The sequence below is a fragment of the Pyricularia oryzae genome, chromosome 1 (genome assembly GCF_000002495.2).
Source record: "Pyricularia oryzae 70-15 chromosome 1, whole genome shotgun sequence".
NCBI classification, from domain to species: Eukaryota; Fungi; Ascomycota; class Sordariomycetes; order Magnaporthales; family Pyriculariaceae; genus Pyricularia; species Pyricularia oryzae.
Genome location: NC_017844.1, coordinates 6,848,631 through 6,865,776, shown reverse-complemented (window position 1 = coordinate 6,865,776; position 17,146 = coordinate 6,848,631). Strand labels below are relative to the sequence as shown.

Genomic DNA, 17,146 nt, shown 5'->3' with positions numbered 1-17,146 from the left:
GACGAAACTCCAATCCCGATCAGGGCACACGGGTTGCCAAAAGAAGGATGAGCAAGGATGAGGTGATACTCAGCTCGTCAACTTTGGGACATGTGCGTTTATTTTATTTGTTATCATTCTCGTTTTGTCCGGAGGTATTTTTGTTGGCCGACTGCCAGTGCACATAACGCGGGCTAAAAATCTCGGTCGAGACGGCGTATTTCAGCCCACGCAACTGACAGTAAACCCTGCATCGGCTGTCTCTCCGTCTCCGTACTTCGTATACTCAGGCAGAGCCCTTGGAAAGTTAGCTATAGGTATTCGAGTATGTTCTCCGTATTAAAGCAACGCAGGCCAAGGCAAGCAAGGTACGGACTTTGGTAGCGTGACGCGATCCCAACGCCAAGCTTTGCACCGGTCAGATTTCTCCCCCGTCCTAGCACACTATTGGAGCTTGAATGTCATCCTACCGATATCCGTAGACGGCCATATATGGTCAAGATGAGTACAATACAAAAAGGTCCTGGAGAAAAGTCGGATCATTTCGTCGGGGGCGGTGGGGTGTGGCCCAAATGGAGCAAAGAAAAAGACCAATAATCCATGACGGAAAGGATGTCCCGGACGCACAGGAATCAGCACCCCATTTTACCTACCACGCTAAAAGGAGTCAAGTTACAGTAGGTACCTTGGTGGTAATAACGCCCTGGTAGCTACTTTGTTTCCACGGAGCGTGTCAGTCGGGCTGAATCCAACCCTGGCGTTCTAGGACAACCTTAATTTTTGTTCTTGTCATGTTTTTGCTGTTTCATTTCCTTTCTACCAGCGGTCAAGGAAAATCCCCTGTTTTGCACGAGATACTCCGTAGAGACGCTGTAAACAGAAGCGGGTCTCTGGATTGACATGGTCCAGTTAAGATTTAGGGGGGTACCACGTAAAATGAGGGGAGAGAAACCTCGCAACGCCGAATTAAGAAAGAGACAAAACATGAGACGGGATGAAAAAAATAGGACTAGAGACGATGATGATAATGTCAAGTAAACAACGAGATAGCCTCATGTATTATGGGTACATATCGTGGGATGATGTTTTCGGGTAGCGATAGATCGGTCAGAACATGGGCAAGCAGTCCAACCCTACAAAGTACCTACGGGAGGTAGGAGGGACCTAGGCATTGAAGCTGCATTGTCTGCTTTGCTCCCTTCATGCGGTTGGGGAATATCTCAGACGCCACCTTTTTTTTAATTCAATGCGGGACCGGTGTGCCGTTTGCCTTTTTTTTGACCTTTCAGCCACTACAAAGTAAATCGAACCAAAAACAAGCCAGACCAACTGCATCGGCTCTTTCATATCCTACTCGCCGTCGGCGACTGGTCAGCATTAATAATATTGATTGATTGGATATTTACAACTACAGCGCCTTTTTGCGCACTTCTCGCTTGCCAGAAACTGCACCAAGACACGCTCGGCAAGCACACACAAAAAAAAAAACAATAAACTGCAAGACACTCGCCATTAACCTTTTGGCTCCTGTCCACAAGTTCCTTTCTTCCCGCCCCTAAGCAAGCCCAGCCCAGCCCACTCTTTCGCACTTCTCTCCACTTGGAACTTTCTCAATTTTGACTTGCAACAACACACCCCGGAGAAAAAGCCACTGTCGTGAAGCTTGGTTTGTCGGTCATATGTGACACTCGTGCCGGGTTGGACAGCGTCACACGGACAAAAGACAAAAAGGCGGAGAGCACCGACTTTTGTTCATCATACCATACCCACCAAAAGCTTCGAGTACCTTGGGCTTCTATATATGGTTCTTCAAGGAAGCCAAACCATGCCCCCCACCTTGACGGCCATGTAGTGTTACTCCAAACGGCTGTGCTGTCTCATAACAATTACACGTCAATATAGCAGCATCCTTGGGCTTCTATCAATCCCACGAGGTTCTTTTGGATTACACCCCCGTTGTTGCTTTCGAAAGCCTAATTCACCTAGTCAGCCTTGGCTTCTTATATCTCGGCATATCATCGTACCGACTGCAGCCACCCCCAGACTTTGTCCAATCAAGACTTGCATGCAATCCAGTTAAACCTACCCAAACTCTGCTATACAGCATCAACATAGCAGAAGCATCTTGGCGTGAAGAGTGGTTGCGGGGTCACCTTATTGATCAGATCCCGCAGTACCCTCACCCAAGAACCACCGAAAATGTTCCAATTTGATCCAAGTCTCATCCCTTCCCTCCGGACACGCAAAGCCCTCTTGGTCATTGACCTACAGAATGACTTTGCCTCCCCTACGGGTGCACTTCCCGTGACGGAGCCGGAGGGTTACATCGGCCGCATCCTCGATGTCGCTGCCGCCTTCCGCGCCTCTGGTGACGGCGACGTGATCTGGGTCCGCTCAGAGTATGACGCACCTCGGCCCGTCGAGAACGACAACATCCTGACGAGCGATGCGCTACTGGTGTCGTCTATGCGGAGCAGTACCAGCCGTCTGCGCAGGCTGAGCGTCGACAAGAGCGAACAGGACGACGAGGCCTTCCTGAGTGGCGGTACCGGTAGCAGCAAGCCCGAGTGCGTCCGGCCCGGCACTTCAGGGGCTGAGTTGGTCTCGGAGGCGGCCGTCGACTCGAAGCGGGACTCGAACCTCGTGAAGACGCAGTACTCGGCCTTTGCGTCTGGCCAGTTGCTCCCGCTGTTGCGGACCCGTCTGGCCACGGAGCTGTACGTCTGCGGGGCGCTTACCAACGTCAGCATACACGCCACGGCGCTGGACGCGGCCTCTCATGGTTTCGCCATGACGCTGGTGGACGACTGCTGCGGATACCGGAGCGCGGCGCGGCACGCCAATGCGGTTCGGAACCTGATGCAGCTGACGGGCTGCGAGACCACGACGGCGCACGAAATGCTGGCCCGATTCGGGGCGTCCGGAGCCGAGCAGGGGCCACGGCAGCCTTCACGACAGCCGCCAGGTCCCGTACGGACGGGTGCCAGGGCGACGGGGGATGCGGGGCGCCCCGGTTGTCCTGGGAGCAAGCTCGTAGGTAGCAGTAGCGGCGGCCAAGGGGAGACGAGTGACGGATCCTCACCACAGTCCTCTTCGCATACCGACCCCAGCATCATCACCAGCACACACACCCTCCCACAAGCCATGTCCAAGCTGAAGCTAAGCAGTGACCCGTCTTCACGGCCAGCAGTTGCCAAGCCCGACGCTCCTCGGCCGGAAACGACTCAGCCTGCGGTTCAGGCCTTGGTGAGCGACGACGTCGGAGCGGGCCTGGGAAAACGAGATGCAACTGCCATAAACGAGTCGATAACGGTCGGAAGTGCGTCGAGCGAGTCGCCGGGAACTGGTCAAGAGCGGGCCCCTGGCAAGTCCGCCGAGACGGGATTCAAGGTAGCGTGAAAATATTTTCTGGGACAGCGCCTTTGTAGGCAGCCTGTGCTTCCCCGTGGCTTTAGTGTCTTGACGGCCTGGTCAACCCTTCGATGACCTCCAGTTCTGACTGATAATTCTGCGATGTAGAAGTCGGAAACACCGAAAAGAGATGAGTCAGAAAAATCACTCGAAACCGCCCCAACCACAGGGGAAGCACCAGACACCCTGGAACCCCTCTGCGAGGGTGACACTACCATAATCCCGGATCTCCTCCCCGCCGCTCTCGAGGAAGGCATATTCGACAAACTCCGCGCCGAGGTCAGCTGGCTTCGCATGTCGCACCAGGGTGGCGAGGTTCCCCGGCTTGTGTGCGTACAGGGAGCCGTGTCACCGTCGGACGCCAGCGTGCCCTTGTACCGGCATCCGGCAGACGAGGCACCGCCGCTGGTTCCTTTCTCGCCGACGGTGCTCAAGATCAAAGAACATGTGGAGCGTCACGTCGGACACGAGCTCAACCACGTTCTCGTTCAGCTGTATCGCAGCGGGCAGGACTACATCTCGGAGCATAGCGACAAGACTCTCGACGTCGTAAAGGGCAGCTATATTGCTAATGTCAGTCTGGGCGCCGAGCGGAAAATGGTCTTTCGGACCAAGCGCGGTGACACCAAGACGGACAAGGACAAGGAGGGAGAGGGCAGCGGCAAGAGAGAGATCGTCAAGGCCAAGCTGCCGCACAACTCGCTCGTCAAGATGGGCCTGCGCACCAACGCACGCTGGACCCACGCCGTTAAGCAAGACAGACGCGCGGACCGGGACAGGACGGCTCCCGAGCTGGCGTTTGGCGGCGCCAGGATCAGCCTCACCTTTAGACAGATCGGGACGTTTCTCGACAAGGACGGACTCTTGATCTGGGGTCAAGGCGCGACGGGCAAGACCCGGGCCGACGCGAAGCCCGTCAAGAACGGAGCTTCGGAGGCTGAGCAAATGATCCGCGCCTTTGGGGTCGAGAACAACACACCCGACTTTGACTGGGACGCGGTGTACGGCCAAGGGTTCGACGTTCTGCACTTCAAGGCCGTGCCGAGGCTGTGGGAGTCTGGAGATGAGACTCGAGATCTGAGGGTCAAGTTGATGTTGGGCTCGTACGGGGTTGGGTTTGCCATTGGAGACCACACGCATGTCGACGGAGAAACCACCGCAGCCAAGGAACTCAGATTCCTGGACAATGACGCCGACAAGTCAGATGTCAGGGGCGACCTGGCAGTCATGCTCTACCTAGAAAGCACATATGGCAAGCTCTCGGCCGGCAAGACGGGCTCGCTGGCAACGAGGCTGACGCGCTTTGAGCGGGCAATGAGCTTGTTGGACAAGTGGCGTGCCACTGGGGACCCCGAACTGAAACCGCTCGAGGGTGAGCTGGCCGTGTTTGACGGTCACATGTCTTCTGGTGCTGAATACGTGGCTGGCGGTGAGGCGCCGTCCCTTGCAGACTTTGCGTTGTGGCCTGTGCTGCGGGAAATGGCTGGCTTGGTTGGGTCTGGACAAGGGGGCAAGGGGAAGAACGACGAGAGTTTCAGCGGCTTGCTTGAGGGAATGGGGCTGAGTCGGTTGAGCAAGTACTATGAGCGATTCGGGAGGGAGAAGTTTGTGGGCCGGGTTGTGGAGGAGTAGAGAGGTTGGGAGATGACGGGTAAAGGTTTCTATGGGTTCCGTTTCTCTTCAGGGTGGCGTTTTTGTGTTTGTAAAAGATACAGTGGGAAGCTCAGGTATGATACCCAGGGTTGAAAGGTAAATAATGTTTGCTTGTTGCGTTTGCCCATGTCGACATATTCCAAGGCTTCTAGAAACGAGCGTGAGTGTCAAACCAAGGGTAGAGGGTTTTTGGATTACTTTGCTATCTGATCACAGTCAGGGGCATGTATGCCTAGGACACAAACCAGAAAACAAAGTTCAAGACCAAAGTTCACTCGAGGAACCAACGGCATTATAAATGTTAAAAAAAAGTATATGATATTTCTGGTCGTAGGCACATGTGAAGGAATCCCTCCACTCCTGAATCCGACCTAGTCAGGCAGCAAAAGATTTCGTCCGGTCCAAGCTGTCCATTTATATCAGCTTGCCAAGCATTGATGACCTGATCAGGGCGAAAACTGCTCCTCTCCACACTTTGTTTTCTTTCCATGTTTGGCCCGAATGTGGGGGGGAACAAGCGATCGTGGGAAGGATCCGATTGCCGGGCTCGGGCGGCTTTGTTTGTTTCGGGCATTCTCCACTTTGCCGATGGTTTTTTTTTTGTGTAGAGCTCGGATACGCTTCGTTGTGTGGTAACGTGTTGTAGGCAAACCGAAATATCACAAACACGACGGCCGGGCAAACTTTGAGAATGACTACTGCTTGGGATATACCTTACAAAGCCACGGGTCTCATCTTGGATCGGCTAGTCTGGGGAAAGGGTTAATTAGTTACTGTCCGTTCCCGGAAGCTACTCTGCTTTGGTCAACGGGTTCGGATCGTCACAGGTGTCAAGGTATAGTAATTCATGGAAACCAGGGATAAGAGGGCGTCAAGGAAGCTTCTGTTGTTGCTGGCAGGGTTGTACTGACGTGAACAAGTAGGTGTTTGCTAGGTATGGATTGTGACTGGTGGATTTGCTCTTTTTTGTTTCACGCAATGATACCATCCTCACAAACGCAGTCCCATTCGAGACATATCATATCAGTCATCGATGATGGGCGAACACAAACAACCCAAGGCCGTAAGTCCATGTCCGCCCGCATCCATTGCCTTACAAATACAGACTTGCCCCGTCAAACTAGTTACTAGGCTCTACTAGCCCTCCCCTCGCAGCCAGATATCAACCCTCCACAAGGGACACCATAGCAGGAGAAAAATAATGTAGCCGAGACGGAGTGAAAACGGGGTATAAGTAAAAACTCGGCCTGGAGGGTCATAGCATCGGTAACGATTAAGATCGCTCCCTCATAAGCAATAAACAAAAATAAAAAAAACCGTTAAAAAGACCATCGACGTCCACAGAGTTCCTTGTGTACAACCTTTGTCCTGCTTTTGATACAATGCATCGGATAACATTCCTTCTCGGCAATAGCCTTCTCAATCACCATTAGTTGCCGCACTCGTCTCACTAGCCTTGTTCGTTTTGCCTTGCTGTTTGTCTTTCTGGCCCTCCGCAGATCCATTGCTGGCCAGGAACATGTCCCTGAACTGCGCGTTGCTCTTTTGTGCGACAGGCGCCTTTGCGTCGTCGGTAGAGACAGTGCCGTTCGTTCCCTCGGTTGTGGCCGCATTTTTGACCGCAGCCTTGGGGAAGAAACCAAGTCCCGCGAACCCGCCCCTCTTGGGCTTTTGACCTCCGAGGACGGGTCGCGAGACCCTTGGCGGCGGCATCATCATCGCCGACTTCTTGGGTTCCTTCTTTCCGTCACCGGCCGCCTTGTCCGCTGGTACATCTATGCGATCGCTCCTGACGGCGTCTTTCTCCTTGAGCAACTCGGCAACCGTGCCGGTTCTTATCTTGCAGTTGTCGATTTCGGCCCCGTCCAACGCCAGCTGCGCCTTGCCGGCCGACGCGTGGTCCGCCAGCTCGACGATCGCACCTCCGTGGTCCGGGCGGAGAACCAGCTTGGAGATGGTGGCGCCCTCGCCTGCGTGCTTCTCGACGAGGGCACGAACCCGGGCGTCGTTGACCGTGTCGGGGATGTCGAGCAGCGCAAAGGTCCGGAGGTCGCGTGCCTCCCTGCTCTCCTTGCTGCTGGAATCTTGGCGCTCATTGCTTCCCTCCATGGCTATGTCGCCTTCCCCATCTGGCTTGGGTGATGGGGACGCGGCGGTGCGGGCCTGCGGCTTGAAGTTGGTGACCTTGGTCGGCTCCACCGTGACGATGTTGTTCTTGAGTTTCACGCCGTTCAGCTCCGTGACCGCCTGGTCTGCTTCTTCCTTTGTCTCGTACACGACGAATCCTGTCCCTTTGCTCCTGCCCGCCATGTTTTTGAGAACGCGCACCGTCTGGACGGTTCCAATCTTGCCAAAAACCTCCTTGATCGACGCCTCATCCGCATCCAACGGTAGATTTGCCACCTTGACCTCCCTGCCCTCCGATGTGGCTCCTTCTCGAGCCTTCTTCCTTGCTGGGTCCGAGTATTTGACGCTCAGCTTGAACTTGCCCTGCAGCTCCTTGCCATCCAGCTCGGTCGCCCTCCTTGCCGCCTCGGCCTCCCTGAAGCTGACGTAGCAGAATCTCCGGTGCGTGTTGAACTTGAGACTCGGCCATCGGATGTCAAAGATCTCCCCGCAGTCCTTGAACAGCTTGCGGATGAACTCGTCGTCGGCCGTGGGAGGGTAGTTGGTCACAAACAGCGTCAAGGAGTCTCCGGGTTTCACTTCGATGACCCTCTCGCCGTAGTACTTGCCGTCTCGCAGCAGGGCCGACCTCGCGTCGTCGGTGGACCGGAACTCGACGAGGGCGACCGCGGACCGGTCGTTGTCGACTTTCTTCAGGACCATGCTGTTCACGTGTCCGTACTCACGAAAGTACTGTCGCACCCTGGTCTGCGTCGTGTCAGCCGGCAGATTCGTCACTATGACAGTCGTGTGTTCGCGGTCCCGCTTGAGCGACGCGGCCGACTGCGACGAGCTGGCTGCATCGCCAGTCGCCGCCGACTCGTCCTCGCCGTTCCGGGGTCGTTTGTTCGCACCTTCGTGGCGGTCAGGTGTCGCGTCACTTCGCTTGCGCTTGGCCGCTGCCGAAGGTGAGTCACCCGCCTGTTCTGTCGCCGCCGTGTACGCGGCCACCGCTGCCGCCTCTCCCTGCCGCCGCTGTTCCACCTGCTTCTTGACCCTGTGGACCAGATCGTAAGCCGAGCGAAGCTTGTCGGGCGTCTCGTAGTCGTTGCAGTGTTGCAGATAGACTTCTAATATCCTTTCCGGCCAGTCCATGTCTTTCCTCTTTAGCGCCTGCAGCAGAACCTCGGTCGCCTTTGACGGCACTTTGAGCTTGGGTGGCATGGCCTGCCCGGGCGTGGGACTGCGGTTCTTGCCCTTTTCTGCCTGGAACACCGACAGTTCCCAGACGTAGAACTGCAGCCAAAAGTTGTAACTCACGGCATAGAGCGGCTTTTCAGCCAGCCTCAGCCACTGAAAGCGTGCCTCGTCAATGGCGCCGTGTTTCTCGGTGAGATAGTTGATTAGGATCCGCTCGAGTCGGAAGTTTGGGTCTCCGACGTACGAGTTGCCGAACCGTCGCTCGCCCCAGACTTGAACAGCTTCCAGGGCGGCCAAGAGACCCGAGTCGGCGAGGTCCGTCATCTCTTCGGTGGCGGCAGGGTCCAGGGCCGATCGCTTTAGGTAGCCGCACCATGCGGCATACATGTCTACCACACCCACCATTCCGTCGCGGTCGAGCTGAGAACTATCAGTAGCGGCGTGCTTGATCCGTTCCATGGCCGAGAAAGACAGGCCGGCCTCCTCACAGCTGAGTATGTAACGCGCCCACAGCGGGCCCGACCATGGGCAGTGCGACACGGCGCCCTGCAGCACCGTGGGGCTGCTGGGTAGTATTTGGAGCATGTCTGGATCGCGGGACTCGGGGCTGTTGAAGCGGTTGTACAGCGTCGATACAAAGACGGCGTAGTCGGTCCATGTCTCTTCGTCTCTGGCAAGGACGCCGGTCAAGGCGCGTGAAAAGAGGGCCATGGCGATCTGTATGGCGATCTTGGGGTTCTTCTTTTCCCGTACCGTGCTGACGATCTCGAACTGAAGATAATCCCTCATGGCAGTCTTGTGCGCATCCTCGTCGCCCGACTCGACCGCCTTTACCAGCCTGAGCTCGTACGGGTCGCGCCTCTCGTAAAGCTCCCTAGCAGGCTGCGATCGCGTTGTGATCTCCTTCATGGTGCTCTCCCACGCGGATTGGTTATATTCGTTGAGGAACATGGAAAAGGATTGGGACGTCTCACTCCAGTTCTTGTGTGGGATGAGGAGACGATTGCGAAACAGGTGGGTGATGCGCTTGACGCCCTCTGCGGTCCTAGAAAAGCCCAGCAGCTCCATCTCCTTGCCGATCCATCGATTCCAAAGTTCATGGCTATCGCTCAGTCGGTACTGCGTCGCCTCGTGACCCTCCTGCCACAATCGAAGGGCCGAGTCCAAGGAAAAGATGTCGCGAGCTGTGGGCAGCTCCTCGGGCTTCCACGTCGCGAAGCCATTTTGACACGGTCGCTGACAGCTCTGGTATAGAGACCAAAAGTATTCGCAGTAGGCCAGCCACAAGGTGAGGCTGCCGTTCTCGAGAGTGGCAGCCTTTTTGTAGAGTTCAAGGACCTGGATGCGCGACTCGATGTCGTGGGCACGGCGCTTCTGCTGGTCGATATAATCGAGCCAGTTCTCCTCACCGACGGGAGGCGCCGGCGGCGGCGAGGGCGCAGCGTGTGGGACGGACGACTGGGGCGCGATCGCGTGAGGATTTGGAGTCGACGTCGCTCTCGATCTGTCGTTCATGGTCGGTGATGAGGTTGTTTGCGTGGAAGACCACCTGACGTAATTGCAGGTAGGGCTTTTGTAAGGAGCAAAAAGAGATCAGGCGACGCAGACAGCGATGCTCTGCTAGCTAGCTACCCGAGCTAACTGTGCTCGCAGCTAGACCTAGGACAAAAATGCGGACCGTTGACTTTGCACCCACACTTGTCTCTCCGTCGTATTGGCGACGACAGCACCGAATAGACCATCTGTCGAGTCGTTGGTTGCACACCAGTGGCTAACCGAGATGGCAACTTGTCGTGACGACACTTTTTGATTGCTCAGGCACAGGGCGTCCCAGGTCGTGACCAAGTTTCAGCGGGCGACAAAGGCAAAATTTGGCGCGAGAGGAAGCTTGGCAGAGTTTGGTTTGGTCGGGATGAGGGAAAAGTATTCTCGAGGCCAACACCCTGTTCGTTTGTTGAACATTGGATTTTCAGACTGCTCCGAATGGTGGTTGGGGGTTTACTGGAGCAGGGTGGAATGCATTGACGGAGAGTGCCGGAGAAGCAAAGGTGAAAAAAATTGACCCGCGTCGGTCGCAACGAATCCATCAAAATCCAACATCGTTTACTTGGCGTCCAGGCAGAGAGGAGACGACCGACTACCGAGCAGCGCTGAGAAATGCGGCAGAGCTGGAGCCGATAGGGCCCCACACTAGCTCGGGGTCAACTGACGGTGTGACCCTCTTTCTTCCAGCTATCTTTTGTTACGAGTAGGAGCTGGAGGGCTCCATGGTTTTCAACCAGCCATTTCGACCAGCCAAGAGCATGGTGGGCGACAGGAAATTGACCGCCCGGACGTCTTGTCGCGAGACTGCCAATCACGGCTGCGCAAAGGGTCTTTACGGGTTTACAACTACGAGGGATCATGCGGTGAAAAGCTAAAGCTGGGATGAGATGACGATTGTTAATCCTATCGTATATAAACATCTGTCGAGGACAAGATTTGACCTCACCCGACAAGCACCAGGAACTGAGGCGACAAAGACAAGACAACGCTGTCATTTCATTTCCAGTGCTGTAATCCCCTAGATTGAGCTGGTCCCTTGTTTGTCCAGGATAGTATGCAGATGGCGCTAGCCACACCGGCACTAGCCTGCGGACGGGCTGCATCGCAAGTGTCGATGCGACACGACCTCTGCTTTCCACTGCCAACCCTAGTTAGGGGCCGGCCTGACAAGGCGAATCAAACTGTAGATTGACATTTACGAACCCAGAACTCGGCCGACAGACATTGAGCGTACCTAGGGCAAGCAAAGCCAAATAAGAAGCTAATATGGACACGTCTAGATGGTCCTATCCCCATTTAATTCGTGGCAGGTAGCCCGCCCTTGGTCTGGACCCCGTCTCCTTGTCCCCAGGCTGCGCGATGACGACATGGCAGCGCCTCGTGTTTTTTTTTTTTTTTCTTTCTTTTTTTTTGTCATCTCGTCAATCAATGTCCATGCAACCTGCTTCCCTACAAAAGAAAACAAAATCCAGCTGATTGGAACAAAAGAATCCAAGGGGCACACGTGATTAACAACACAGAATCAAAAAGAAAAAAGAGAAACATTAAAAGAAAAAAAGCTTCGTGATCTTCGTTACATTTCCCACGATCTGCGCAAGAGCAAGTCTGGACTGGCCTAATTACCAGTCAGGGCATTCCAACTCAGTTTGGATGGACCCCGTGGCGAATGCGGTGGCTTACTGGCGTTCCTGTTAATGATGCTGTTGCCGATCTTCCCGAGACAGAAACCCTGGTCAATCTCTCTGATTTTTAGGGGACCCTCCTTGACCGCCTGCCACCGATAACGTTTCCTGCCTTGCCTGTTCTGTTTCCATCCATCGGGTTCACTGTTGCTTCTTTTGCGGGCGTTGAAGGATAATGGTAGGATCCAATACCACCTCGCCCAAGGTAGTAGTTTCGGCGCTTTTGGTCCATTTCGCATCGTCAAACTTGACACACCTCTCGGCTTTCTGTTCCAATTTTCTGACTTTCCAGGACCAACCATTCGAGCGGTTAATAGCTTACGCAGAGTCCGACTCAAGCTGTCCCCAGCGCCCCTCTGCGATCGGTCATCAGAGGATAAAAAAAGCGGCTACGCGGCGCGAAGGTTCAGCGCCAATTTATCGCTTCCTTGAATCTGACCTTGCATCTGTCACGTTTCTCCAATTCAAAACCGCGTTTATTCATTCTTCATTGGCTTTGATCTTTGCCCTGCCCCGGATTTTTCTACAGGCCCGCCCAGAGCTTATTCAAAGACAGGGCTTTCAGGATTCATTGGCAACCTCTGCCTTTTCCGGTACCGTGATAACCTGGAAACCTCAGCTGAAGTCTAGGCATCGTTCGATAACTCCGCTAAATTGGTGACCTCTAAAGCGATCCACGTCAATCAAACTGCCTGCCGCTCGGTTGCCTGCCGGTTGCTTGCCTCTCGACTGTCGAAACTTTGACTATTTCGAACCCACACAACGGTCCTGAATCTTCTGATTCGGCTGTGACTACATGATATTATCTGGTAGATTGGCGCAAGATGCAAGTGGGTCAACTTGAAAGCTACAACGTAGAGTTGTGTAGCATGCAGAACCTGTCAGGTGATTGTTTCGTTACCACCCAAGCACAGATCGTACCCGACTCCGTATCATCCGTATTCCTGTCTCTACACGACACGTGACAAAGATGAGTGGCACCAAATAGCTAGGTTGGTAGGTACATAGATGATCCATACACACTACGTACAAACCCAGGTACCTAGGCTGGCTTACCTGGTTTCATGCTCGTCTACAGAATTGATACACGTGACGGCGGCCGCGGCAAAACCTACCTACCCTGCAGACAAGTTTGGCGAGATGCTACGGACTTGCGTCTTGGCTTTCAGCGCAAACTCATCTTCCTCCCACCAGGCAGAACATGTCATTTCTTTCTTCTAATCCAGCTTCCGCACCCCTGGATAACTGGCCCAATGGTCAATGGGCGGCTTTCAGATCAAGGAAAGCATATTCAAGTCAGGCTACTACCGTTGGGGGTTCGTCATCTCGGGCACCCACGACGACTCTCTCTGGAACGAGCTCATCTGCCTCAAGTCGGGGCAGAATGGGAACATGGGCTCTCTGAATACTTTTGAGCGCCACCTGTGATAACCATCATCGATCGCGCCAGTCTTGACGGTGCCACCAAGGACGAGGTCCGTCAGCGGTTCCGCGCCTAGTGCGAGACTAAGGTCACTGAGGGCAACAGCCAGCTCGCCGCGCCCACTAAAGATTTAGACCGACGAGGGACCAAAGGCGCACGTTATCGGTATTGCATATGCGATCGCAATGGTTTTCCCTCTGTTCGAAACGCCTCGCCCGCGATTCCGTGGTCGCCAGATATGTCCCGAGTACAAGTAGCGTCTCCGCGGGCGTTGTGTTAATCAGGATGTCTCGGGTCAGAGATCAAGGAGAAGAGGCAGAAAGCCAAGGCTGCATTCAAAACTAAATTACAAGCGGAGAGTTTTGATGGCAGAGATGCAGAGGTTGAATGTCGAACAGGACAGACAACGACAAGGAGAACAACCAAGACTGACTCGGACGAAGATGACAAGGATATCTATCGGCTGTTGATGGCTGCTGCCTTGGATGTCGGTTGGTGCGACCTCGGTTGGATCGTTGGCGGGATGCTATGAAGAGATGTTTACCTTTATGATCCCAGAATAGTCTGTATGGGGAATGGAGAGCGTCATACAAGCGTCCAGAACCCGCCGGACCGCCCACCGGACGGGTGAGCCAGTTATGAAGCGGCTGGGCATACAACCGGACACTACCCACGCTGTTCTTGGCGCCATAAGCGCCGTCCTAGGCTCTCAGTTGATGGCAAACTTGCCGCCATCGATAGTGTCGGCAACTGATATGCTTGGCGAGCAGCATACCAACGCCCTCTGGCAGCGCAATCCCCACTTTGACTGCCAGGTTTGCTCGTTCATTGCGGGCATTATGTATACAGTGGCTCATTTGCGCTGAAATGCCGATCGAACGCATATACAGGGTCACGTACTGGACCACTTATATGCTCAGCCCCTGCGGCTGGCTGCTGTTGGCTCCATACAAGCGTCCCGGTGCCTGGGCGACAGAAGTGGCGGCAACAAGGCCACGATGCACTGGGATGCTGATAGGTAAGGCTGTTGTGGGTGGCAAGAGTTTACCCGAGTTGTGGAGTAAACCTCCGAAGAAGGTATAAATGAGCTCGCAGTCCTCCCTGACTACCAAAGCCCCTGCACAAGGTGATAATTATCTGTGCTCGACTGCCTATCAGGGTAACATGATGGGCCAGTCCACTAGTTTCCTGGTGATATTATGTCTATGTGGTTTAGTTGATATGCCATGTCTTTTACATCTATCTACCTGCAAATCGTCAAGGTTCATTATGCGGTTGGCTAACTTGACAAAAAGCTGTGAGCTCGAAGATGGGCAAGGGCAACTCGGTTGGTTTTTGCCACAGATGGATCAAGCTGCGAGACAGTAGTCGAACTTGTCGTCCAAGTTGCAGTCTTGAGAAGGCTAGGGTTCGGCGACAGGAGATCTCCAGAATGAAAGTACCGTGCTTTTGAGGCCGCCCACGTACTTTGTGCAGCTACCGATGTGCCCGGCGCGAGAGATTGCTGCTGGTGAATCCTGAAGATCCTCTAGAAGTGTCGCTGTTCCTGGTCTTGACTCAAAGACACTCTGCGCTCCTTCATCCCATTCATCATGCCTGGACAGGCCGCTAGCAGGCGCTGTTGTCTACCAGCCGGCAGATAGCTTTTGCTGCACCAGACATCGATGGCGTTGTTCTCATGATGCTCATGAGGATTTGTTTTGCGAGATGGCATACTAGTGCAGTCATCTCAATCTTGCGCAGTATACTTGCGGTCACAAACTAGCTGCATGCCTTTGAGTCTTTCCTGAGGTGCAATATCTGGCAGCATCCAAGCAACACCGGCATCTTTTTGATCGGCCGTCTCGCTGGCCAAGCCAAGATCCCGCAGCAGCATTGGATATCACCAAACCCCCTCCAGTGCAAGTAGTTGCGTTGGTCGTTGGTGCACGAAAGCTTCTCGGAGAAGGGACCTTCAGGCTTAGGATCAGGAAGTACATGGATGAAGCCCCAAAGTAGGTCGACAGGTGCTAGGCTAGCGACCGTACCTCTAAAACATGCTATAGAGGGGCCTAGCCAATTCTTCAGCTTTGCCCTGGCCAGCATCAACAGAGGCATCAACTCCTCATTGTTATTGCGGAGCCACAGCCTTGCCGACATGGAACGTTTGTACCGCAAGAACCATGCCTTTTTCATGATACATCAGGCTTGCTTACCTTGTTTTCATCGCCCATCTTTCGGCCGGCGTGCTGGAAGCCAGAAGGCTGCTTCCTGTCGCCCCTTGCTGCAATTACGGATGCGGCTGCATCTGCTGTTGCCCTACTCGCAGATGCAGCGCTTGTATAGAAATGAAGCTGTCAAGGATGATGGTAAAAGCGTCAGAACCCTTGCCATTTTGCAAGAATCTGATCGGACATGCTTCAACTACGTAGCCGCTTACCATCCGGAGAGGCAAGATCTGATGTTACTTCCCGAGGGAGAAACAGCAGGGATTTATTGAATAGAACCTTGAGTCTACGGAGCTGGCATGGCTGCGATGTGGGCAGGCCGTGGCCCATATCTTTGATCCACGCTCCTTTACATCCTGCTCTAGGAATATCTTGCAACACCTGCTACAGGTTGTGCTTAGATTGCACGTCCGAGTTGGCGTGACCGACGGTAGCAAGCTTTTGTCCAAGAGTGTCTGCAAGCTCATGTTAATTTGTCCTCTTACACCAAGTTTGGGATATAAGATTGTGAACCCAACGATTGACCTACGATAAGTTCGACAGATAGAACTTTGGTGTCTTCTAGAGACACCGTGCCGTGAATCACTTCCCTTGAAGCCACATCAGCCTCTTCGAGGCCAAGACGGTCCACAGTATGGAGATGCCGGTAAACAAGTCTCGAGCTGAGGGGGTGCGCGACTATACCAACGCTCAGATGGCTATCTTCTACCAACTCCTTTGAGTTTCAAAGTCATTGTATGCTACAGGGCGAGGGACATTGGAATATGACGGCGTCTTTCCAAATCCTCGGAAGCAGGAGACATTTCGCTTGCTAGAGAACATCTCAACGGCATCAAGCGCATCTCTTCAAGGAGACAGACACCAGACTTGGACCCTGCCACTCTGTTTCGGAACCCGGGCAGCTCAAACCAAGGGGACCAGGAACGCCAGTACGGGCTCAACAGTTGACCGCCATCGATACCTGCAGCCAGGAGGTCGTCTAATCGTATGCTGGACCTTGGACATGCCTAATTCTCGGAGTTGACAACAGCTGCTGGAACACTGTAGCAAATGCTTCTCGCTCTGGTCAACCAACTCAAGCCTGATTTGGCCATTTCTGTCGATGTTAGACAAGACAACCGTCATTGATGCTTCCCAGGCGAACGGGCCATGACGTTCATTATGTAATTTGCATTCCACGCTGCGGTTATTTGGCCATTCGCAGAGTTCAAATAACCGCCCCTTTGTTAGCCGCCACCCAGTCCAAAGCAAAAAAAAAAAAAAAAAAAAAAAAAAAACGATTCAGGCCGCTGGCCCCGGGCGACATTACCACGTTCAGTTGCCTGCGCCGCATGCCCAGGTGAAGGCATAAAAACGACCACGTTCACCCCTGCCTCGGCGTCCCGGGAGGCGGGAGGCGGGCGTCGGGCGGCAGTTGTACAGCGCGAAAGAAAAAACCTCAAGTCCCGGACAAGGGGATTGGAGTGGGGAACCTTTTTTTTTTTTTTTTCACCAAACCCACGATTACCCTGTTCAAAAACGCCAACATGCTGGCAGATGGGCGTGGCGCAGGTAAAGCCTCCCCTCTCCCTCCATCTCCCTCCCTTTCCAAGCCATTCCGTCACGCCAGCTGCAAACATGTCAATCGGGAAGGATTGCGCCGCGACTCTTTCTTTTTTTTCTTTTCTTTTTTTTTCTTTCTAGAACCCGAGGGGCAAACCTGCAAGGTGCTTTACGGAGGGGATTGGGCGGGCGTACCGTTCCACCAAAAAACGTCGGCCACGCCCGAGGTGGAACCCCTGTTGAGGCCTGTTTATTTAAAAGAAATTTAAAATTATCGCGGGGCGCGACGTGTGTGCCTTGGTGATCGCGCTGGCTGAAGAGTCGATCACATAATTTAAGTTGCAACGTCTGCAAACTCGAGGGCTGCTGCTTGCTGCGGTGTTTTTTTCCCATTCTGC

The 17,146-nt window shown here is 54.0% G+C and overlaps 5 protein-coding genes across 5 annotated transcripts; 3 read left to right on the top strand and 2 right to left on the bottom strand.

Annotated features, from left to right (window-relative positions):
* Window positions 1-1,277: 1,277 nt before the first annotated feature.
* Window positions 1,278-5,227, top strand: MGG_04726 (isochorismatase family protein). Its single transcript, XM_003710765.1, has 2 exons — window positions 1,278-3,369; window positions 3,499-5,227. Exons 1-2 carry the CDS (start codon window positions 2,179-2,181, stop codon window positions 5,020-5,022), a joined length of 2,715 nt encoding a protein of 904 aa, XP_003710813.1. The 5' UTR covers window positions 1,278-2,178; the 3' UTR covers window positions 5,023-5,227.
* Window positions 5,228-5,866: 639 nt separating this feature from the next.
* MGG_04727 (U4/U6 snRNA-associated-splicing factor PRP24) lies at window positions 5,867-10,548 on the bottom strand. Its single transcript, XM_003710764.1, has one exon. The coding sequence runs from the start codon at window positions 9,862-9,864 to the stop codon at window positions 6,463-6,465; it is 3,402 nt and encodes a 1,133-aa protein (XP_003710812.1). The 5' UTR covers window positions 9,865-10,548; the 3' UTR covers window positions 5,867-6,462.
* A 2,288-nt stretch (window positions 10,549-12,836) lies between these two features.
* Window positions 12,837-13,004, top strand: MGG_16504 (uncharacterized protein; the record flags this gene model as incomplete). Its single annotated transcript, XM_003710763.1, has 1 exon — window positions 12,837-13,004. The coding sequence occupies one exon, from the start codon at window positions 12,837-12,839 to the stop codon at window positions 13,002-13,004; it is 168 nt and encodes a 55-aa protein (XP_003710811.1).
* A 704-nt stretch (window positions 13,005-13,708) lies between these two features.
* MGG_16503 (uncharacterized protein) lies at window positions 13,709-15,530 on the bottom strand (the record flags this gene model as incomplete). The annotated part of the gene is made up of 5 exons (XM_003710762.1): window positions 15,419-15,530; window positions 15,195-15,332; window positions 14,467-14,624; window positions 13,900-14,023; window positions 13,709-13,807 (listed from the first exon to the last, which is right to left on the bottom strand). The coding sequence occupies exons 1-5, from the start codon at window positions 15,419-15,421 to the stop codon at window positions 13,709-13,711; spliced, it is 522 nt and encodes a 173-aa protein (XP_003710810.1). The 5' UTR covers window positions 15,422-15,530.
* A 1,202-nt stretch (window positions 15,531-16,732) lies between these two features.
* Window positions 16,733-17,017, top strand: MGG_16502 (uncharacterized protein; the record flags this gene model as incomplete). The annotated part of the gene is made up of 2 exons (XM_003710761.1): window positions 16,733-16,757; window positions 16,890-17,017. The coding sequence occupies 2 exons, from the start codon at window positions 16,733-16,735 to the stop codon at window positions 17,015-17,017; spliced, it is 153 nt and encodes a 50-aa protein (XP_003710809.1).
* Between the last annotated feature and the right edge of the window lie 129 nt (window positions 17,018-17,146).

Coding starts and splice junctions, on each gene's coding strand:
- MGG_04727 (XM_003710764.1), bottom strand. CDS start 9,864: ATGAACGACAGATCGAGAGCGACGTCGACTCCAAATCCTCACGCGATC.
- MGG_04726 (XM_003710765.1), top strand. CDS start 2,179: ATGTTCCAATTTGATCCAAGTCTCATCCCTTCCCTCCGGACACGCAAA. Junction 3,370..3,498: donor CCGCCGAGACGGGATTCAAG/GTAGCGTGAAAA, acceptor TCTGCGATGTAG/AAGTCGGAAACACCGAAAAG.